At 36.4% G+C, this 24929-nt stretch overlaps 1 protein-coding gene across 1 annotated transcript in view; it reads right to left on the bottom strand.

The window, feature by feature from the left end:
- Window positions 1–24929, bottom strand: part of WDFY3 (WD repeat and FYVE domain containing 3) — a 267982-nt gene that overhangs the window by 173152 nt on the left and 69901 nt on the right. The window contains 2 exon segments of the mRNA XM_017851638.1: window positions 3699–3822; window positions 14264–14474. Coding sequence (XP_017707127.1) covers window positions 3699–3822; window positions 14264–14443 — 304 coding nt within the window. The 5' untranslated portion in view covers window positions 14444–14474.

Below are 24929 nucleotides of genomic sequence, written 5' to 3'. Positions count from 1 at the left end.
AAAAAAAAAAAAAAAAAAAAAAAAAGGCAGAGAAATCCTATGTCCAAAATCAGTAAAAGTTTATTGAACACCTAATTATGTGACAAGCATTATTCTAGGTGCTAGTAATACAGGGGTGAACACAACAGACAATAAAATTAAATGAGTAAATAAAGAAAATACTTTCAGATGATAACAAAGCTATGAAGGTTAACATATAATGTGACTGAATAGATACTAATGGGTGTGGGGACAGAGGATAGAAGACCTATTTGAGACAGGGTACTCAGGAAAGATTTTTCATGAGAAGTAACACACACTAAATTGAATATCATAGGATTCAAAGGTTAATGAATTTCAAAAGTTTAAAACTAAAAATTATGTGAAATTACACAATATGAAAATAATGTATCTTAAAAAATTCCCAGGTAATAAGTTGCCACCAATGAGGAAAAGTGGATGAAGAGCACATGATCCTAGGTACTATTTTTGTAACTTCCTAAGAGTCTATGATTATTTTAAACTTAAAAGTTAAAAAAAAAATACTTGTGTAATTTTTACTGTAATTAACAATGAGATATCTTCTCCTCTATTTAAGACATCTTTCATTACATCTAAAAAATTGCCCTATGGATGTAAAATCATAAAGGGAGTTTGGAAAAGGAATCTCCAAGGTAGCAAAATGTCTTTCTACAAACATGCAGATTAAATATTTAAAAAGATAGTAACAGAGGCAAGTATAAATAAGTTTTAGGAATTTTTTCCTAATCTAGTATGTCATTCAAGAAAGAATGGGGAATACCTCATTTCATCAGCATGGGTATTTCCTTACAGGACTATGAAAATGGATGAATACATCCATTAAAATGCTCATAAAAGGATTTTTAAAAGGTATAAACTTTTAAGAACAAGAACAGGATAAGTGAAAGCAATGAAATTTTGGATATTAAAATAGCAGCGAGATTCATGGTTACTGATTAGCAAATCCTAGAATCTTGAAGTAATTCAGGAAAAGTGGAAAAGCAACCAAACTATCAAAGAACCCCTGAGAGGCTCAGGAACTGGTGGCACAAGGCACCTTTGGAAGCAGAAGGAAATAAGAACTACACAGAGAAGCACTGTTGGAAAATATGTTCAAGAGCAGTTAGACTGCTATGTAGTCCCCACTACTATGTGGGCACTAGACCGGAGGTTGGTTTGTTCACTGAAAAGAATAAGAGAGGGAGTGTGGATTGGGGGGCACCAGGCACCATCTGGACATACAAAGGTAAAATAAAAGCTTATATACTAAACCTTGAGGGTCCCCAAACCTTTCCCCTACTTTGCTTCCAAAATGCTGAGTCAGGCATATATCTTCCAGGCAGAGACTGGACAATTCTCTGAGTACCTGCTTAGTTTAGGAAAAAGATCACCAAAAAAAATTGCCTAGCAAGATCACCTTATGTTGCAGCCCACAGCTGCAAGATTCACACACAATTAAAAAGCTTTTTAATGCTCCATTCTTATGTAAGAGTAGATGGTCATGGGTGAGACATGTAAGGACATTCTTTAACATAAAAGACAAAGATAAAAACAAATTGATAAAAAAAAACAACTTTTTTATTAAACCTGAAAGAAACAGATGATTTAGGGAGACAAAAATCTGAAAGAAAAAAATAAGAAACCTCAGAAAGATGAGAAGAAAATACACCCCAAAAATAACAGAAACCAGTAAGAAAGAACACTTAGAAATGAAAATATTTTTTAAAATGAGAAAAATATAATGTCACAAATGAAAAAAAAAAACCTCTACAGAAGAGATAGATGATAAAATTGAGGAGTTCTCTCAGCAAGTAATCAAAAAACAAAGAGAAAATGAGAGGAAAGATAAGAAAATGAGAGGAACATTCTAAGAGGGTCATCTGACTAGAAGGAGAAAACAGAGGGGAGGATATTATTAAACAATTCATGAAACTTTGCCCAAATTAAAGGATATGAATAACCAGACTGAAAGAGTCCAATGAGTACCCAGCACATGTATAAAAATAGGTCTACCACAAGGCATGTTATTATGAAATTTTAGAAAAGCAGGGACAAAGAGAGGATCCTAAAAGCTTCTAGAAAAAAAAAAAATATAGGTCACAGAGGAAAAAAAAATCAAGAATATACGTAGCTTTTGATTTCTCAGTAACAATGTAAGAACCTAAATTATAAAAGAAAATTTTTAAAATTCTGAGACAAAATGATTTCCCACATAGAACCTGATACTTAAAGAGGACTGATAATAATGCAGCTGCAAGATTTTCCAAAATGACCCTGAGTGCTCATCCTGGGCTGCCTGGAAGGGCAGAGCTAAGACACTCACCACTGACCATCTCAACCCATGGTCAACTTTCCCAGGCAACTGGTAGCTTCTAATCTCTGCTAAGAGGACCTCCTGGATTACATAGCTAGCATTCTCAAACAACTCCTATAAATATTTAACAAGTATTCAATGGCCTAAGTCATAGACAGTTTAAATGTCTCTTCACTAACAAGATTACTCTTGAGTTTCTCCTTTAGGAATGGAGAACAATGGGGGACAGAGAGGAGGAGAGGGAAGTATCTCTCCATTTAAACGTAAACCACAGCTGCGTATTCAGCACATCTCCCCAGCACATGTATCTGTGAGATCATGAAAGTGGTAGACATGTGTCTTCTTTTCTCTTATTGACCCTTGGTTTTGTATTAAATAAGTTTCCTTTTCTATAATAATCATGCTATATGATGTAATGGAATTTGTTCTAAGTCCTGGCAGCTGAAAGGCTGTCAGGTGAAAGAAGAGAAAAGAACCCATTTTTTACAGCAATAGTCAAAAAATGTTTAACTCATGGTATGTCTAAAACAACAAGCAGAACAAAACCCTGATAACTCCCCTGTATCCTTTTTTATGAAGCTGCTGGAAAAGATGCACTACCAAAATCAGGGATTCAGGAAACAGAATCCATCCAAAATAAATGAAAAGACATCCCAGGACAACGTGAATAGTGATGTTAAAATGGCAGCTGTGTAGCTGGCCTAGAGAGCAACTACTACAGATGACAGAGAACCCTAAGTAGCTTATGGTCTACGGGGAAGATCAAGACACATGCACAATGACCACCCAGGAGGTTGAGAAGAAAAACAGTAGTTCAGAAGAGAAAAAATGTTTCTTTGCCTAAAGAAATCAAAAAGCATTTCATCAAGGAAGCATGACTTAATCATGCTGACATTTAGACATACTGAAATGAGGAGAAGATTCTCCTTCCTCAGTGAAGCATTCTAAGTAAATGATTAAAATAAGAGAATAAACATGTTTGAAGACTACAGACAGCAGGATTTGGTTGAAATACAGAAAACAAGCAATAGAAGCAGTATATGCTTTAAAAAAAAAAAAAAGACCAGATGATAGCTTGGCCTTAAATTTCATGCTGAGGAATTTGTATTTTGTTCAAAGGGAAACAGAGAGTATTTTAAAGGGTTAGGGTGGAAGTGGTAGTGGTCCAGGCAGAATAGCCTTAAGTAGAACTACTCGAGAGTTGAAGATGCTGAAACCAGGAAAAGAATGTGACTCTAAGAAAGGGAAAGGGAATGGGTAAATGAACTTAATTAATACTCAATGTGCTGAGAACAAGGTCTGTTTTCCATTTAATTTTAATGGGACTTTCACAGAACTGTCTGTTCATTCAAACAAATCAGTTTTGCTGGCTACTGTAAAATACCTGTGGATTTGTTTGATGCTCTCCTTCGAATTTCTGTCACCATTAGTCGTGAGACTTGTGTTGTGAACTGCAGAAGATCAGAAAATTTTTCTGTCATTGTATTTGGCGGAGCATTTCCAAAAACCTGTAGATAAGAAAAGACATAGTTAACGAAGCACTGACACATTTTTCTTTTATTTGGTGAATTTTGAAGTGTGGTATGACTTGAAAATCAAGTCCAGAAAAGTCTACCTACACAGTTACTTTGAATCTTAATATGTTGGAAACACAACTTTCAACAAATCACCTATCTAGTCATATTTCCTTTTACATATAAGTTTGCTGAAGAAATGATTAAATAAATGAAATCTATTTATTTTAGACATTATTGATAAAATTGAATCAATCTCACTAAAACGTTAGAAATTGTAACATGTTTCTTTTTTTTTTTTTGAGACGGAGTCTCACTCTGTTGACTAGGCTGGAGTGCAGTGGCACGATTTTGGCTCACTGCAACCTCCGCCTCCTGGGTTCAAGCAATTCTCCTGCCTCAGCCTCCCAAGTAGCTGGGACTACAGGCGCATGCCACCACGTCCGGCTAATTTTTGTATTTTTAGTAGAGACGGGTTTCACCATGTTGGCCAGGCTAGTCTTGAATTCCTGACCCCTGGTGATCCGGCTGCCTCAGCCTCTCAAAGTACTGGGACTACAGGCATGAGCCACTGCGTCCGGCCAACATTTTTCTGATGAAACCTAATTTGAGAATTTAGAGAAAAGTTATAAAGGATCTTTGATGGAGTACAGGCACATTGGATGGTGAAAAGCAGCTCTACTGCTAAATCCCAGGCTGACTTCGGAATTCACTACACTCATTTCATATCTCAGAATTTCTACATTCTAATCACAATAATTTACAAAACAAGACTGTCACAAAAAAACTAGAAAAAATAAAATAAATAGGAGGGTCATGAAATAAACTTGTTTTTACACAAATTTTAATATAAATGAGCTTTAGAATAAATAAGTCTTATTTTAATTTTATTTATCTTTTTTTTTTTTTGAGAACTGGGTCTTGCTATACTGCCCAGACAGGTCTTAAATTCCTGGGCTCAAGCTATCCTCATGCCTCTGCCTCCCCAAGTCCTGGGATTACAGGTGTGAGCCACTATATTCCGTTCACAATAAATAATTTTTAAAAATAAATGGGTATGGGTTCAGCAAAGAGAATCTGAGAAAATGAAACCTGGACAGACCATCATAAGAAAAGAAATAGTATTTTAATGGGTATATAACTAGATGTATCCTGAGGTATTATTTTAAAGAATATTCTTTATAGCTGAAAGGAAATTCTCTATATTCTAAGTCTATTATAGTATCTCTCCCTTTTAACACTCATTACACAGTATTTTATATAATTATTACCTATTGAAATGTCACTACAGAAGGAGAAAACATAATTTACTCATCTTCATATTCTCCCAAGCCAGCACTCTGCCTTTTATAGTAATGCTCCCTAAATATGGTTGTTTATTTATATGTTGACTGCCCTCACAACCAAATTCTAGAGAATATTCGAGGAGCACTGAAGGAGAACATGAGAACATAAACTAAAATTAAGAAGGAAAACAAAACAAACAAGCAAATAAAAGACCCAGCTAGGGAGATGGACTGGAAAAGAAAACTAAATAAAAATCTAAGACCAGAAAGACCTCTATATTTTCCATGTATTGGTTACAAATTTTGGCTCAAAGATACAGAAGAGAAAACCTGATCAATCACATCATTTGCAATGTCCTTAGCATGAAAAAAATATATATTTAAGGAAGTACTTGTATTCCTCATATTACACTAGTTCCCCTTATCTGTGAGAAGTAAGTTCTAAGACCCCAGTGGATGCCTGAAACCATGGATAGTACCAAACCCCGTAAACACTATATTTTTTTTCATCACAATACATACCTGTGATAAAGTTTAAGTAATAAATTAGGCACAGTAAGAGCCTGGCAACAATAATTAATAACAAAGTAAAAAAAATTGTAACAATATACTATTTGCAATTGCACAAATACAAGATTCCTTCTTATTACAGATCTCAGAAACCTCAGCACACAGTTTTTGGTCTTTCCTTACTAAGTCAAGAACTTACACCTTTTCATTTAAAGGAAGGACTTCTCTCTGGCATACCCAAGTTACCATCCCCATAACTTTTGCACTTTGGAGCCATTATTAAGAAAAATAGAGCTTCTTGAAAACAAGCAGCTTGATACCAGAATAGTAGGTCTCATAACTGAGGCTGCCACTAAGTGACTATTGGGCAGGTGGCCCATACATCATGGATACACTGGACAAAGGAATAATTCACATCCCGGGAGGGATGGAGCTGAATGGTGTCAGATTTCAAACTTGTGAATTGTTTGTTTCTGTAATTTTCCACTTCATATTTTTAGACCACAGATGACCGAAACCATGAAAAGCAAAGCCCTGAGAAAGGAGGGATTACTGCATAATATAAACGATTCCTTCCAAATACCCAATAAAAGGATATAACAAACAATGTAATATCCTTCTAATAGAAAATGTGTTTCTTACACACGTTTCTTATAACCTCCCTCAAATTGAGTTGAAAACACTAAAACAATAAATCAATTCTACAAGGGTATCCTTTTATCCAAACACCTAGTCTGTTCAATAATTTGACAAATGAGTAATTTGTAAAAATCTCAAAAAATAAACTGTACTTTTCAATACTTCCTCAACAGACACATTTTTTTCTGCTGAGATTTTGATAAATGTTGTGTGCTTAGAATTAACCTGTGTTACTTGTTAAATAATCTATGTTACCTGTTAAATAACCCTCCCCCGCCTTTTTTTTTTTTTTTTTTTTTTTTGAGATAGGGTCTTACTCTGTCATTCAGGCTGGAGTGCAGTGGTGCAATCATGGTTTACTGTTAGCTCAATCTCCTGAGCTCAGGTGATCCTACCACCTCAGCCTTCTGAGTAGCTATGATTACAGGTGCCCGCCACCACACCCAGATGATTTTTCTATTTTTTATAGAGATAGGAATTTTGCCATGTTGTACAGGCTGGTCTTGAACTCCTGGGCTCAAGTGATCTGCCCACAATGGCCTCCCAGAGTGCTGGGAATACAGGCATGAGTCGCTGCGCCCAGCCAGAAACCTCTATTCTTTAACAAACTGGAGACTGATAAAAATTGAGAAGCCTAATAATGACACATGTTTGAATAGCCATTCCACCTGTGCTCAGAGATGAGTACATAGCCTTTTGTTATTGTTGTTGTTGAGACAGAGTTTTTGCTCTTGTTGCCCAGGCTGGAGTGGTGCAATGGCACGATCTCGGCTCACTGCAATCTCTGCCTCCTGGGTTCAAGTGATTCTCCTGCCTCAGCCTCCTGAGTAGCTGGGATTACAGGCACCCACCACCACTCCCGGCTAATTTTTTTTGTATTTTTAGTAGAGATGGGGTTTCACCATGTTGGCCAGACTGGTCTCAACCTCCTGGCCTCAGGTGATCCGCTCTTCTCGGCCTCCCAAAGCGCTGGGATTACAGATGTGAGCCAACGCTCTAGCTGAGTACATAGCTTTTTAATGGAGGTATTTATAATATTCCTATTACTCAGGGTGTATCAATGTATATTTTGCTCCTACGAATTAGTATGAGGTATTTTATTGCTAAGAGTTATTAGGATCACTAAACAGAAGCAACAGTTCATTTCTTGAACAGTTGTAAGATATGATTATTCAACCAATCTTCATGCTGGGTAAATAATATGCTGTTGAAAATGCCAGTAACTTTTTACACAAATCCTGATGTTTACTGCTTTATTTCCTCTAATAAATTTTCTCACAAGATAAATGAAACTGGCTTGAATTTACCAACCCAAAATCAGTACTACAGAAAAAGACTATGTCATATTTGCTAATCTGAAATGAACAAGCATTGCTTCTTAAATAAGGTTTATTCGGTTTATTCACTCACAAATATTTATTGGCTTCCTAGTATATATGCCAGGCAATGTTAGAAGAGTACTGAATACAAAGGTAAATAAAACAATATGATTCCTGTGCTCATGAAACACAGGACATTTTAGCACAGAAGACCAATGGTAAATAAGTTGATTTTAAACTTAAAATTATTTAAAAATAGTGTCATGAAGAAAGTAAAACAGGGTGGCTGAAAGAGAATGCCTGGGGTGGGAAGAAGGTTGTCAGGAAAGTTCTCTCTGAAGAAGTGACACTGCTGCCAAAGGATGACACTGACTAATGAGGAAAAGTTACAATCCAAAGAGACAAGGAAAGAGGGTTGCAGTCAGTGAGATCAGAGCTGTGCAAAGACCTCAAAGTGAGACTGATTTTGGGGTACAGAGTAATGAAAAGGAGGTATATAAAGCTGGGGCATTCTGTCTAAGAGGAAAAATGGTACAAGATAAGATTGGAGGGATAGAGGAACTAAAGCATGAATCTGACATTGCAGATAATATTGAATGGATAAGGTAGCAAAGAAAACTGTAGTTTTTGTGATTGACTTCAAAAATTAAATCTAAAAGTATTAGGTATGTTTTCACTACTTTCAGTAAGTAGTGGTATTTCTTGAAACTATATAATGCTTCCATCATTTACATAAATGTTTGCCAAAGAGGATGCAGCATGAAGCTGGGTGTCAGAAGGTGTGCTCACTCTCAGGGAGTACTGACTACTTGTCAAATTTTTCTGGTTCTAGGTCAGATACAGTGGTTCACGCCTTAATCCCAGAACTTTGGCGGGCTGAGGTAGGTAGATCACCTGAGGTCAGGAGTTGAGACCAGCCTGGCCAAAATGGTGAAACCCCATGTCAACTAAAAATATAAAAATTAGCTGAGTGTGGTGGCACATGCCTACAGTACCAGCCACTTGGGAGGCTGAGGCATGAGAACTGCTTGAACCTGGGAGGCAGAGGTTGCAGTGAGCAAAGATGGTACCACTGCACTCCAGCCTGGGCAACAACAGAGCCAGACCTGGCCTCAAACAAACAATGACAAAAAATTTCTGGTTCTGCAGAGGAAGAAAGTTGGGCAAGAGAACAGGTAACACATTCAAATCAAAAGGGCTGATTCTAGAATAGATATGTGAAATTCATAACAGATTGAAAAAAAAAAAGTACTGAAGAACAAAAATGCCTTCTTGCAAATTCACTAGAAATAACAATAATTACCATATAATATCCATTTAAAATCTGCCTAGCACTATTCAAGAATTTGGTGTCATTTAAGTCTCATAAAATCCTACAGAATAGCTTCTACTAGTAGCCTCATTTTACAGTTAAGAAATTAAGAGTTAGAGAAGTTAACTTAAAACAGGAGGTAATCCAGACAGAATTTAAAACTACATCTATCTGATTTCAAGCCAGGCTCTTAATCACTCAGTACTATATTTTTCTCAAACTGTGCATGAACCCTAGCACTGTAACTTTGCATAGTGTTCATCTTTACAGAAAATAGCAAGGTTTGACTTATTTTAAAAGAATCATTTTAATATCCACCTAAATAGATTTCAGAAGATTTCCTGGCACCTCTTCAATCAGACATTTTTGGCACTCAGGGAAAACAAATTAATGATGTTCTCTAATGGCATTCAAAAGACTCAATATATACTTGTTACTGAATGGTGCTATTCAATAAAATATATTAAATATGACCAATAAAAGAGAGGTTGGAATGTTTACAAAATTTTTTAAAATGGAGGCTTTTGTTTCCTAAATATGTGTTACATCTAAAATTAAGTCAGACTATTGGCCATCATTAGTCCTAAAATAATTTGCTATAAATAACAATGTTAAAAAATTAACAATGAAGATGTAATTGCTTTATTTCATATGGTAAATCAGTTAAGATTTCTTATCAATTAATATAAATGATTAAGGAAAGATTTATCTTATGCTCTTTTTGTTTCTAAGAAGGACCATCAGATGAGAGTCTGAGAAGAACAGAATGCCTAACTCAGTCCCGTCCTCTCCTTTTGGGCTCTGCCTGCCTCATAAGAATATGCATTCTCATCTGCTCTGGCTGTGGCCTGCGACTGTCCAGTTTTGCCAGTGACTGGGTAAGTAAACATGACTATTTCAGGGCTGAATTCAGCAAGTCCTTTATTGCACAGACCCAAGCCACACTCTCCAGTATCAACTGTATTGGTATTACATAATAAGTAATAAAGCTGCAACAAAATAATTCATCTGTCTACCTTCTGATCTCTCTCTTATTTAGTTCTAAGTTTGGGTGACCTCTCTCTTAAGCCAACAAATTTAAAAGTAATGATAATTTGTAAGGGATTTAAAAAGGACACTGTATTACATTTACATGCTTCTCAAATATAAATTGGAATTACGTTAAAAAATAAGGAGAGTTTCTTACAGAAGATCTAATTGGTAAACATTACATTTTAAAAATATAAACAAAATATAATAAATACTACAGTAATTAACAGTGGCAGTTATGAATTTTTAGACAACTAAAATGTTACTCATTTTGACAAGTTTAAACCAAATGTTTTCTTTGTCAGCTTTTGTTCTGGGACTAAAGGTTAATTATTTTTAAGAGTGCTGAATAAATATTACTCAGCTATTTTCAGACTTCACTATAATCTTTCAGTTTGAGCAAATCAGTAAGAGGGAAGATAACAGCAGCCTCCTTGTAGGACTGTAATGAAGAAAACAGGAGGCATTTCAAGAACCCAGCATGAGACCTGGCCCAGAAAAACGACTCAATACATGTCATTTCCCAACCCATGTCTCTCAAAGGCAAAAATGATGCACTGAAATAACACTATTAAGCATACTTTAAAAACTAGTCTGTAGCTAGTTGTCCATGTCTAACTAGTCTGTAGCTAGGTGTCCATGTCTATTTCAGCTTGTTCACCATTTAGCTCTAATCAAGCAAAGTCTCACAATCAACACCACAATCCCTTTTTAGAAATCATGGTAAGAACTGGTTGGCTCTAGCGACATACTGAGCTACTCACTCACCATAGGTATTTCTCACTAGTGGAGAATGTTCAAGCACAAATGGCCAAATGTTAAATAGATATGGCTACATATTTCCAAATTTAATGGAAATGGTGTCTAAGAACAATTTTAGTTTATTAATTATAAATTATAAAACAATTTTAGTATATTAATTATATCCAATGAATAAGAATTTTTTTAAATAATACATTTTTCAAATTAATCACAACAGTACAGATATAACTTTCTATCTTTTCATTAGTTAAGAGTTTACTGAACCTTTGTGATATTCAAATCACCCATTATATTAGAGGGTTAAAGCATTGACTACACATATGTTTCTAATCAACCAATTAAAAACTTTTGAGAGAATTTGTTAATAGTTAATGAGACTTACAATAACATAGGACGTAAGACAACTAAGTCAAACATTATAAATAGATAGAGAATAATTAAAGCATCTCATATCTGCTTATTAAAAAAACAAATATTCCTAAGATTCTTCTAGTCTAGTAGACTGTGGAAGCCTAACTGATGAAATACATGGGATACATACATATGTAGGATATTACTTAATAATTCATGTTAATATCCAAGAGCAATTCCCTTAACTGCTCTAAACATTCTCATTACCTTGTAAACATTCCTAAGTCTGAGAAAAGGAAATTACCTCAAACTACTCAGTAACCAATAGCACATCATGACATTAAAGTAAAACAAAATAAGATTTAAAACAAAACAAACTTCCGGGTAATAAAATTAACTTCCCGGTAATAAAAATTAGTAACTTCCCTGAATAGGGCTTAAAACAATGGCTTGCCATAGTTCTCCCTCCCATTTTTAAAAGAGCTATTTTAAACCTTTCCCCACCTCTTCTCACGTTCCTACTCTACCATGTCCTCCCTCTATCATTCTTGGCAGATAATCTATCCTATTATTTCGTAAGTAAGGAAATGTACATTCTAAATGCATTAATGTTTCTATCCTCTTCCTGTTGTATCCAACACAAGCTCATGGGTGATATGTGAACTAACCTTCCTTGCACTCTTGCCCTTCTGCCTTACCAGCATATAAAAACCTCAATCTCAATAAATCAGGTATTGCTTTCTCTACTTTTTCACACAGGCCAGTACAGATAAGGTCTAGTATAAATTTATCATCTCCAGCCTTCACTGAGCTGACAATACTAATCAATTCTTTTACTGCCCCCTTTCAACTCTCTTTCTCACTCATTCCCTTTCACTAGTATTCCCAACAACAAAAATAATAATAGATTCATGTAATAAAAACAATAATAGATACAATAATAACAATAATAATAGGTACACATTTCTTGGGATAAACACTTATTAAGTGCTGTAAGTATGTTATCTGAATTTAACTCTCACGACAACCCAATAAGGTTGACATTATTATTTTACGGCCCAGAAACTGAAGGTGACTGTTCCTCCCCAGTGCAGTAGACAACTAGAAGTCTAGTTCCTTAAGAGGAAGAAGAGAGGTATCACTGCAAATCAAAGACAAGAACACTGATATGTAAACACTGGAGATTAAGTGACAGTCTATCTACTGAACATGAGACATACTAAAACAATAAATAAAATAGTAATAATAAAACAAGAAAGAATTCAAGGAAATTAAAACTGGGATAGTAATAGCACAACACTACTCTAAAAGAGCTAACGTTTGATTGACAGAGGTCCAGAAAAGGGGGAATATATATGATATAGGGGAGAATATTCTCAAAGAAATCTTTCAGAATATTTACCCAGACTGAACAATACAAGTTTTCAGATTAAGAAGGCTTAAGCTGAAGCCACAATAAAATTTCAAAGTAACGAGAAAAGGAAGAGCCTAGAAAATTTCAAACAGAAAGATAGATGAACAGAGAAAATGATATAGACAAGAAGTGAGACTAGATGGGATAGAGCCAGTCAGAGATTGGGGCACAGGGTGAGGGGGTGGGTGTGGAGAAAGGCATAGCCAAGGGCATGGAGATAGATCTGGAAAAAGGGAGATCCAGCGGAGAAGAAAAAGAGAAAGGGGAGAGTCAGAGACAGGGAGAGAAATAGGGACAGAGAGGAGACAAAGAGAAAAATGGGAGGACAGAGAAAGATAGTGATGGAGAAGAGAGAGATGAAAGGCATAGAGACAGACAGACAGAGATAGGAAGAAAGAAATGGAAACAGGGGAAGGCAGGGAGACACAGGATGAAAAGGACAGAGACAGGGCAAGGCAGAGAAAATGTGGGAGGGAGAGAGAAAGAGAAGGAGGAAAAAGAGCGAGAGAAGGGAAACCAAGAAACAGAGACATGGAGAGAAAGAAATTGAGACAGTTATGAAGTCTGAGGAAAACAAGTTCTATAATAATAGAAAAATAAAGGTAGTATAATATAAGGTTCATCTTTGAATAAATTTAAATTTACACCACTATCAGTAGAGAGCAGACACTGATTACTGCTTACACAAGCAGCATAACTATAGGGAAATGATGAGGAGGGCAGCGTGTATGAATGACTGTATGTATGTATGTTACTGTTTGGAGGGAAAGGAAGCAAAAAAGCTAATTCTCATATTCCTCAGTAGGAAGTCAATTAAAACTACACAACCAACAGCAGTAAAAATACGTTATTTAAAAGCCCATCATGGCAACAGCAATTAGTGGTGAAGAGCAGGAGAGCACCTATAAGCCTGTGAAACTATCTGCCTCTTTTAAATGATGTATTTGCGAACTTTTGATACACATAAAAAAATATTATTATTATTATTATTTTTGAGACAGAGTTTCACTCTTGTCACCCAGGCTGGAGTGCAATGGTGTGGTCTCAGCTCACTGCAACCTTTTGCCTCCCGAGTTCAAGAGATTCTACTGCCTCAGTCCCCCGAATAGCTGGGATTACGGGCACTTGCCACCACGCCTGGCTCATTTTTGTATTTTTAGTAGAGATGGGGTCTCACCATGTTGGCCAGGCTTGTCTCAACCTCCTGACCTCAGGTGATCTACTTGCCTTGGCCTCCCAAAGTGCTAGGATTATAGGTGTGAGCCACTGTGCCTGGCCTAAAAAAAGTTATTTTAAAAACACCCAACAAGTTTGCTACATGTAATTTACAAAATACATTAAAACATTAACTCTATTTGGTTTATCTATAGCCTACAACCATCCTCTTATAGTATCTCTTAAACAACAGCAAATTGTAATGACTTTTTAAAGTGTACAAAGGGCTTGGGCAGTGGTACCATTTAGTGTAATAAAATCATCACTTTAAAAGATAACAGAAATAACACAATTGATAATTTACAATCTATTCCTCTTCCAAAACTCAACCATAAAAGGGACATTTTAAACAATGGTTCACAGCTTGCACTTTACCTGTTAAAAATCAAAAAGTCTCACTGAATGTAGTTTATTCTGACCAGTTTCACATGAAGTCACATTGCTTTACAGCAAACTGGAAAGATGAAACTAGAACAACAAACTTCTTAAAAACTAACTCATCCTATCATTTTTTTCTACCTATGGCTTACCAGTAACCTTCAGATTCTTGTAGTACCTCCTAGTCCTGGAAGGTGTGTGTCTGGCAACCTGCACTTACCCTATTAAACACTGGCAGCATCATATACAGTTTCTCTTCTTGTTCCTTCTGAGTCATGTGCCGGGGAGGATGGCACAACTCCGTGAAGAGCCGGCGGAGGTGCATCAGCCCTAAGGCGTTGTCTTGTGGGCTGCACTCCTCCTGCCTCGGCCGCCCCATGATCCTCTTCACCATGTTCATCTTGGCTGGTTGGTGAGACACACTTCTAATTCTGTTGGAAAATGTCAATACATGAACAGTCAAACATCATCATCTTGACTAGGTCAGGCATGCATGTAAGAGCTTATAAGAAATTTGCAAAATAGAAAATTCTGTCTAAAATACATCTTTCTACTTCTTTAAACAGAAAAGACAGAGAAGCAAAATTTGATGAATCCCCCTGAAGGACAAATTATTAATCATAGCACTGGAAGTTCCTACTCACTTTGCCACAATTTGTATAAAATGTAAAACATTAATCAGACAAGTAGCAAATGTTTCCAATTAGTTTAGTCATATCAAGTTCAAAAATAAAGGCGCCGGGCATAGTGGTGCACACCTGCAATCCCAGCACTTTTGGAGGCCGAGGCAGGCGAATGGCTCGAGCTCAGAAGCTCGAGCCCAGCCTGGGCAATATGACAAAACCCCATCTCTACTAAAAATACAAAAATTAGTCAGGTATGGTAGTGTGTGCCTATAGTCCCACCTACTCAGGAGGCTGAGGTGGGAAGATAACTTGAGCCTGAGGGGCTGAGGTTGCAGTGAGCCAAGATCACCCACTGCATTCCAGCCTGGGTGACAGAGGCTCTGTCTTTAAATAAATAAATAAATAAATAAATAAACAAAATAAAAACATAAAGGGATCACAAAACTTACTATTAATAGACTTCTTAATGGTTAATGTAAAATAATGAAAAAACAAACTTTATCCTAATCTCAAAACATCGAAGACAATCAAAACCCCAAAACCTCACAACATTTTCTATTTTAGTTATTTAATTTATAATTACTTTTTTGCTAGAAAATTCAAGTATACCTTGAGTACCTGAAGGACAGTATATATTATAGATTAAAATGTGCACATTAAACACAATAATATCCTAACTTATAAATCATAAAAGGACAGTGAAAATGATCATGTGACTGAAGACTACTTTCTATAGTTTGGTAAGTCATGTTAAATCATTTAGTGGATAATGATGCACGTTTTTCAAAGAAGTAAAATAGAATAGAAAAAAATAGAAGATAAGAAAAGAATAACTTGTTTCATGATGTTTATTTCAGATAAGGGTGTATGAATGTGTACTGAATCATAATGCAAAATGTATCCCTTGCTGGAGCTGCAGTTAAAAAAATACACAAACTAACCACTGAGTTAAAGTATATACAGAATCAATAACAATAAGCTTTCAGAAAGCATCATTACCCCTTTTTAACCACTACTAACAATGCCAGTAATTGGCTAAGTCTAGATACAAAAATAGGATATCTTATAAAAGGAACCAGGAAGGGTGGGAGGACATTCTGGATATGCAGAATTTGGATGAAGGGACATTTGTTTTTTAATCCATAGAAAAGCAGTCATCACCTGATTAATTTTTAATTTTGCTACAGAACCACATAAGCCAGTATGCCATTTCTTAAGAAACGAAGGACTACAGCAAGGTTAGAGTTTTATTTACTAAACATCTGCCTACTGATTTTTAAAACTATAAGAACAAGAATTTCAAACACACTTGCCCTTGAGAATTTTGAGTGAATTCCGTATTTGACTACAGGCATATGCTGAGGCACTGTAGCTAACAGGGGAACAGGATGTGATTCATCACAGGTGAAGAGGAGACAGACAAATTGTGCCTACAACTCTGCCAATGGCTTGTGTGCACTGAATGACTACTGTGCAAAGAGCACTCAGCACATTCTCAAGTGCCCAACTGCTGGAAACCGTGCTAACACATAGGCAAAGGGCTGGGATAAGCAGTTAATCTGCAAAATAACAAAAGTTAGTACAGTACAAAGATGTCCAATGTATCTTATTCTTGAAAAATACGTCTTCTAAATATAAATATTTCAAAAAATATGTTCAAATAACCTACTATGTGCTGGTATTTAAAGTCCTGGAAACCCCCAGAGCAAAACTTAAATTTGAAGTGAACTATGAAAATTTTATAAATTAGCTAACATTTTAGATTATGTATAGTTCTGTTCCTTTTCCTTACCCTGAGTTGATAATTTAGAGATTATGGATAGGACTTAGGGGATTCATGATACTCCAACACTTCAAAACTTTTTTTTCCAACAGATTCTCAGCTTTCAAAGGGGTCTAAATCATCTTTTAAAAGGTCAAGAATCATTCTCTGTTTTTAGAATGAGTTTCAACTTACAGAACATCTCATTTGCTCTTGATTCCAACTCACAAAAATGGACTGAAGAGAAAATTCTCCATTTTTTTCTCCTACGTTTTATTGAGGTACAAATTGAGAAATAAAAATTGCATACACTTAAGATATACAACGTTCTGATATACATACACACTGTGAAATAATCAGCACAGTCAAGTTAATATATCCATCTCCTGAAATAGTCATCATTCAAAAAATAAAATATGTGGTGAAAACACGTAATATCTACCCTCTTAGCAAATATCAAGTATACAATACACTAACAACTATCAATAATGTCACATTACTGCACATTAGATCTCCAGAACTTTCTATCCCTTGACCAGTATCTCCCCATTTCCCACTCTTTCCAGCCCCTGGCACCCACCACTCTACTCTCTACTTCTGTGAGTTTGACTATTTTATACTCTACATGTAACTGATATCATACAGTATTTGTCTTTGCATGACTGGTTTATTTCACATTTAGTATAATGTTCTCAAGGTTCATCTGTGTTGTTGTAAACAACAGCACTTCCTTTTATAAGGACGAATAATATTCCACTGTGTATGCTGCACATGCACACATACGTATCTCATTTTCTTTATCATTCATCTGTCAAGGGACATTCACATTGTTTCCATATCTTGACTTTTGTGAATAGTGCTGCAACAAACATGGGAGTGCAGGCATCTCTTCAAGATACTGATTTCATTTTCTTTGGAAATATACCCAGAAATGAGATTGCTGTATCATAAAGATAATTCTATTTTTAATTTCTTGAGGGACCTCTAAACTGTTTTCCAAAGTGGCTATACCAATTGATATTCCCACCAACAGTGTACAAGAGTATCTCTTTTTCCACATTCTGGCCAACACTTTTCCACATTCTGGTCAACATTCTCGCCATTCTAACAGGTGTAAGGGGATATCTTATTGTGGTTTTGGTCTGCATTTCCCTGGTGATTATTAATGCTGAGCATCTTTTCACACACGTATTAGATATTTAGGTGCTTTCTCACTTTTTAATCAGGTTATTTGAGTTTTGCTATGAGTTGCATGAGTCTCTTATGTGCTTAAATCATTACCTACACCAATATCATGAGGCTCTCCCCGTTTTTACCTAGTACTTTTTGGTTTCAGGTATTATATTAAAGTCTTTCATCTATTTTGAGTTAGTTGTTGTATATGGTGTAAAATAAGGTCTAATTTTATTCTTCTCCATGAGGATATCCAGTTTTCCCAACACTACTTATTACGGAGACTATCTTTCACCATTCCATGTTCTCAGCACCCTTGTTGAAGATCAGCTGACTGTCAATGCACGGATTTATTTCTCATGTCTCTATTCCATTTCATTGGTCTATATGTCTGTTTTTATGCCAGTACGACACTATTAAGATTACTGTAGCTTTGTAATATATTTTGGTATCAGAAAATATGATACTTTCAGTTTTTTTCTTCTTGTTCAAGACTGCTATGGCTATTTGGGTTCTTTTGTGGTTCCACAAGATTTTTTTTTTTTCTATTTCTGTAAAGAATGCTATAGGAGGCCAGGTGCAGTGGCTGATGCCTGCAATCCCAGCACTTTTGGAGGACGAGGTGGGTGGATCACCTGAGGTCAGCAATTCGAGATGAACCTGGCCAACATGGTGAAATCCCGTCTCTACTAAAAATACAAAAACTTAGCCAGGTGTGGCACACACCGGTAGTCCCAGCTACTCAGGAGGCCGAGGCAGGGAATTGCTTGAGCCTGGGAGGCGGAGGTTGCAGTAAGCCAAGATGGCACCACCGCACTCCAGCCTGGGTGAAAGAGTAAGACTCCATCACGAAAAAAAAAAAAATGCTACTGGAATTTTTGATAAGGATTACGCTTAATCTACAGATCATTTTGAGTAGTATGAACATTGCAACAACATTAACTCTACCAATTCATGAACAAAAGAAATCTTTTTATTTATCAATGTTTTCTTTAATGTCCTTCATCAACGCTTTATTGAAGTGTACAAGTCTTTCACTTCTTCGATTAAGTTTATTTCTATGAATTGCATTTTTTTCTGTTGCAATTGCAAATGGGATTGCTTCCTACCTTTAAGAGAAGCCCCCAAGATAAGAACTCACTCAAAGTACGATAGCGAAAAAGAACTTGGATGAGAATCCAGGCCTTCCAACTCCCAGTTAAGTGGCCTTCACCAGGCTTACTTATATTGAGGTATCAATTTTAAATTATAAAATCCTTGGAAACTGTGACTCTAGTTAGCATGTTTATTTATTTAGCATCAGGTAACAATCAGAATGTGAAAATAATCTTTTTTGAGTTTTCTGAAACACATAAATCTGTTGTTTTTTTTTCTTTTGAAACTAGTTCTCACTCTTACACCCAGGCTGGAGTGCATTGGTGCAATCACCGTGTTCACTGCAGCCTCGAACTCCCGGGCTCAAGTGATTCTCCCAACTCAGCCTCTCTAGTAGCTGGGATGACAGGCGTGCACCACCATGCCTGTCTAATTTTCGTATTTTTTGTAGAGACAGGGTTTCGTTTGTCCTGTTGCCCAGGCTGGTCTCAAATTCCTGAGCTGAAGCGATCCGCCTGCCTCAGTCTCCCAAAGTGCTGGGATTACAGGCATGAGCCACCACATCTGGCCTCAACTTTCATTTTCATTTGAAAAATACACATGATCACATTATGACAAATATTATCGCACTATATATAACCAAGCTATTGCAATATGGTTATTTAATATTTTATCAGATACAAAAGGATACACACCAAACAATCAAAAGTAGCAAAGATTCTCTCCTTGACCAAACTCTAGTTAGGCTCTTCTGAACTCTCTTCTCAACCAGGCTTGGCTTTTGGCCTTCAGTGTTTGTCTCTACATTGTCCAGTTAAAAATCTGCTAAGTCAGTTTAGCCAGAATCCCCATTCTAATATCTGATTGGGTGGCCACATCTCCCACAATCCTCCAGGTAATGGATGTCTGATCACCCTGGCCTGCCTTCAGCAAGAATCTTGTTAGGTCAGTTTAACCAGAAGCCCCAGTGTTTCCTCTTAGTAATTTTCTATCCACTGACTGCCCCCTGCACCCCAACACTGCTACTTGGCTATAACATGCCTACCTTTCCTCGTTCTTTTCCAAGTTGAGCCCTATCTCTCCCTTTCACTGCAAAACCCCACTGGAATGATCCCTACATCTATCATGATGGTCTTGAATAAAGTCTGACTTATTGTTCTTTTACAAATGCCAGAGACCAGGCACAATAGCTCATACCTGAAATTCCAACACTTTGGGAGGCCCAGGAAGGCAGATCCTTTAACCTCAAGCGTTTGAGACCAGTTTGGGACACATGGCAAAACCTCGCCTCTACAAAAAATACAAAAATTGGCTAGGCATGGTGCTGTATGCCTGTATTCCCAGATACTAGGGAGGCTGAGATGAGGGGATCGCTTGGGTCTGGGGACATAAAGTCTGCAGTGAGCCGTAAGCATGCCACTGTACTCCAGCCTGGGTTACAGAGTGAGTGAGACCCTGTCTCAAAAACAAGTGCCAGAATAAATAATTTTTTTAACAGGAGCTCAGTGGGTTTACTGGTACTTCTCAATTACTCAGATAATTTCAATGATGGGGAAAAAAAATCAGATTCCTCCTTTGCTCCTAATGTACCAAGTAACACTTAAGCATATCAGTTTTCTGAACCACGGTGGGACAGGATAATAGGTAATAGGGTCTGCAGACAGGGCATCTAAGGACAATTTGTGTTGACTTCCTAAAGCTGAATCAAAGTTACACACCAAGGTCCGGGGGCAAGAGATCTAAGGCCAATTCGTGCTGACTTCCCAAAGCTGGATCAAAAGGAAAACACCTGGATCTGGAACTTCCAAAAGCTAAACCATAAGGAAATACCCCATCTCCCCAGGCCCGAGAAGCAAAGGATCAAAGGCTACTCTCCCTAACCCTTCCCTTTCCACCACGTCTTAGATGGAAGGGGAAAGTGCCCTGGATGGGCTGCGGGCCAAGCTCAGGCCATTCCTTCATCCGCAGAGGGCACCAACTCACCGCAGCCTTTAATTATCCATGGACCAAATCCTTCATCCAGATAAGGGGTAGCTGATAGGACCTCAAAAGGAAGACTTAAAACCCAGAAAACTTTGTAACCAGGCCCTTGAGCCGCTTGCTTGGGCCCACTCCCACCCTGTAAAGTGCTTTCTCGCTTAAATAAATCCCTGCTTTTGCTGCTTCATTCCTTCATTACTTGTGCTTCACTGCGTGTGCATTTTGTCCAGTTCTTTGTAGAAAATGTCAAGGACCTGGACATCTCACACTTCAGGCCTGCTCTCTGGTAACCATAGCTTTGGCTACATTTAAATGTTTACATTTAAAACATAATTCAGAACAAGAAGTAACATGTCTAAAATACTCTTCAGCAGTGAAAGAGTAGAAAGAATAGGCACTTATCAAACCTTTACAAACATGCCCATATAATAAATCAGGTAACTTCAGGAGAAAGGCTCTAAATACCCTTGAATCTTGAGTTTCTTTCGTCTATAAAATCTTTCCTCATCAACTTTTCGTAAAACTTAAATAACATCATTTCTGTAATATGCCAAGCATACTAGTTACATTCAATAAATGTTATCTTTTCTTCCTTCACCTTGATCATGAAACATTTAATTTTTTATATGCATTTTTAGTTATTTAAACAAGCAAAGCAAAGGAAATACTATAAGCCCTTATAGTACTATGTTTTACAGACTTGCAAAATGACACAAAAAATTAAGGAATAATTTATTTTTTAGTTGGATGTAGAATAAGAGGTTTACAAAGCAATAAAGAAAAGATATGCAAAATAAGGAGGACAAGCCACAGAAGAATGTTTTTGCTTAATTTTAATGTTAGTAAGGGTTTTCAAAATATTTATAAAGATTATTGTGTGTAAGAACTGACTTTCTAATACAAACCCTATTTGGTTTCATAAGAAAAAATAATGTTAGGACTGCCAGCAGGGGGTTATTTAAATAACAATGAGATAATTACTGCAATAAACCCAGATAGTATTTCTTAATCTAATCTCTTATGTTAATAAGAGAAAACCACTTTAAACTTGCTCACCCAAAATCATTTAAACAGTTTTCCATTACTTAAATCATAGATGGGTATAGATCAAGTAAATAGGCTAAATTTTTAAAATATATTTGTCAAGTAACTAGCTGCATTTGAGTAGCTCTGCTAAAAGCTTAAAATAACTTTCCTAACTCTTTAATTATATAAGCAAAGAAATAAAACAGACTCGCTACATTCAATAAATGTAATGTAAGCTCACATGGCTAAGTGAAATCTTACAGTTTCATCAGAGAATTATAAGCAATTACTGAGGTTTTTCTTTTTTCTTCTTCTTAATCTTTCTGGAAAATCCTATTTTTCCTTACACTTTGAAAAGTAAAGGCAAACTTCTTATACTTTTGAAGGATAAAGGCAAAACTCAGATGCTCCCAACAAACAGGGTATATAAACCAGCAATCTAATATGTATAGTAAAAAACAAACAAACAAAAACAAGTTCTAGATATAGTCCTGAATTTGAATTTAAAATTTCTGCCTTCTGAAGCATTAAATTTTTTGTCTGTCAAGGAGAAGCACTATCATATTTTAGCCCAGACTATGAGATATTACAAGATTAGTCCAGTCTATGGACCCATCATACGATATATACATCGAGCCACACAATTTCTCACATTTCTTTAAACATTTTTTGGTGTGCTTAATTCTTTTCATACAGAAAAACATATTCCAAAGCCAAAAGCAACTCACCTCCATTTAAGAATACTTCAGTTACATATAATTTACAACAGCAACTGTTGAAATCTCCCTGCTACCTTTCTGGAACCCTTCCTACTACAGCTCCCACTGCTATCTTGGGAGCAGAAATTGCAACCACTAATAGAAGCCCTAAAGGTAGATTTATCTTAATAGTTAAAAGGCAGTTAGGTTACTTGGTATGATTAATAAAGTCTAATTCAATTATATTATGGAATAAATAAACATTTGAAGGCTGATCTGAGATCCCGAGCATTCTCTGAGTTTTTATACATATTATGCTAAAATTTTGTATAAAAGACATGCAAAAGGATTATTATAACAGAATACTTCTATAAAATGTGACTGCATAATACTGACAAGTTGTGCATTCTACATATGTTTGCTAACCTATAGTTCAGGTCATTTAGCTTGGTAATCACTGCCCACTATCCTCAGTGGAAGGCACAGTATAGGGAGAGTGAGCTCAGGAATGAGATGCACTTCAGCTGACCTAAAACTTACACAGATATATCCCAGATCTTGGCATCATTAGGAATTTATTTCTGACATTTCAAATTCCAAAATCTCACTCTGAGATAATCTTTTAATCCATTCCCCTTTCTCATCACTGAATCTGTGGTCTTCACTAGAATCATTTATCCCTTGACTTCTCCCCAGAGGTGAGGCCATATTTAATTCTCATCAGCATCTTCACGCCCCCTGCATTCCTGGCCTATACACCTTCTCAACATGTATTCATACTTCCAAGAATCCAGCCACATCATTTCTTCTTTTCTAATTTTGGGTTGCTGGGTGCTACAGAGAAAATTCTATAATTCTGTAGACTGGTTATAATATAGTTATTATTTTATACTTCTTTCCACAAATAAAAACTAATAATTCCAAATAGATTAAAGATTTGCATGTAAACAAACAATAAAATATTAGCAGCAAATATAAAAAGAATACTTATACTTTAGGGTAAATCTTTAAAAGGGAAAAAAAGACAGACTTATCGCCAAAAATACCACAAAGTTAAAAGATAAGCAACAAATAGGCAAAAAATATTTGCAGTCCTTCCAGCAAAGTATTAATAATTAGGATATCCATAGAACTCAGACTCAACCACCCTACAGCAAAGTAGACAGGGAATACAAATACACTACTCCGAGTAAAAACACTACACAACACAACATATATGAAGAGGTACTTAAAATCACTAATCCAAGAAATGCAAATAAAAACAAAGTACAATTTTTTGATCATTAATTTGGTAAAACTAATAGGATTTCTATTCATAGACAGTAAGAAGTACTAAGTAAAATGGAAATTACTACACATATAAATCAACAAGAAGTTATCCTGTAGAAATATTCACACAGATCACAAAGATGTCATACAATGTAAATTACCACATTATGTTATTATAATCATTTTCAATAGTGAAAAAACTGGAAACAATCTAGTCCTCTAACAGATCAATAGGTAATTCATGGTACATCCATGTCATGGAATAAATAAAAAACAAAATAAGGGATTTAGCACCAAAATGTCAAGAGTTTTGAAGTCATCTCCTGTTCTTACGTAAGAAGCCACTGGATAAACTAACTCAAAGACTTTTCTTGGACCCATCAAAGAACTGAGGTCACAGGGCAAACAAAACCCGGAAATCCAGAGTCACAGCTAAAATTAGCCTACCTGGATCAGAAGTCTCTGCAGTCATGAACTGGTAGGAACACCTCAATGGTAACTGGGACAAATTGGTGGCAGGTGAAAGTGGATTAGCATGAGAGGGAGAAATGCCAGGACCACAAATTTCCAGGGTTCCAATCACAGTAGGTTTTCACGGCGAAGATCTGAGAAAGATCCCCTCCCTGGCTCTACCAGAGGAGGGGAAGAATGAGTAATCATTGTGAAATGCTCTCAGAGTATTCTCCATAACAAAGGCCTACACTGCAGGATGAAAGATTTTATCAGAGCCTTGTCTTTCCTGGGGGAAGGGCATTTCTTCCCCTCCAGTCCCTTTAGCCTTCTGGTCTCACCTGAGATCCAGGTAGAGGGGGCAAAGAAAGAATAAAGGAAGCAAAGCCCAGGGGAAACACTTGGAAGGTCACAGCCCAGAGTCCAGGTCCACTAAAACACTGATACTTAGTAATAAGATTATAAAACATTTTCCCTTCCTCCATACTTTCACCATACCAACAGGGCTCTTAAAAAAAAAAAAAATCAAAAGGAAATGCTAGAAATCAAAAGCACTCTAACAGATAGAAGAATGCTTTGATAGGCTCAACAGCAGATGGATACTGCTGAGTAAAGAGTCAGTGAGTTGAAGACAGGTCAATAGAAACTTCCAGAAAGAGAAGAGAGAAGGGAAAAACAGCATATTTAAAGTAATAATGACAAAGAACTTTGAGAACTTTGCAAAATTAATGACAAACACCAAACCACAGATACAGGAATCTCAGAGAATGCAAACATGATAATTACCTAAAAGACTACATGTAGGCA

The sequence above is a fragment of the Rhinopithecus bieti genome, unplaced genomic scaffold (genome assembly GCF_001698545.2).
Source record: "Rhinopithecus bieti isolate Rb0 unplaced genomic scaffold, ASM169854v2 scaffold_33935, whole genome shotgun sequence".
In the NCBI taxonomy this organism is placed as follows: Eukaryota; Metazoa; Chordata; class Mammalia; order Primates; family Cercopithecidae; genus Rhinopithecus; species Rhinopithecus bieti.
The sequence above is the reverse complement of the archived record's forward strand: the minus strand, read 5'-3'. Positions and strand labels throughout refer to the sequence as shown.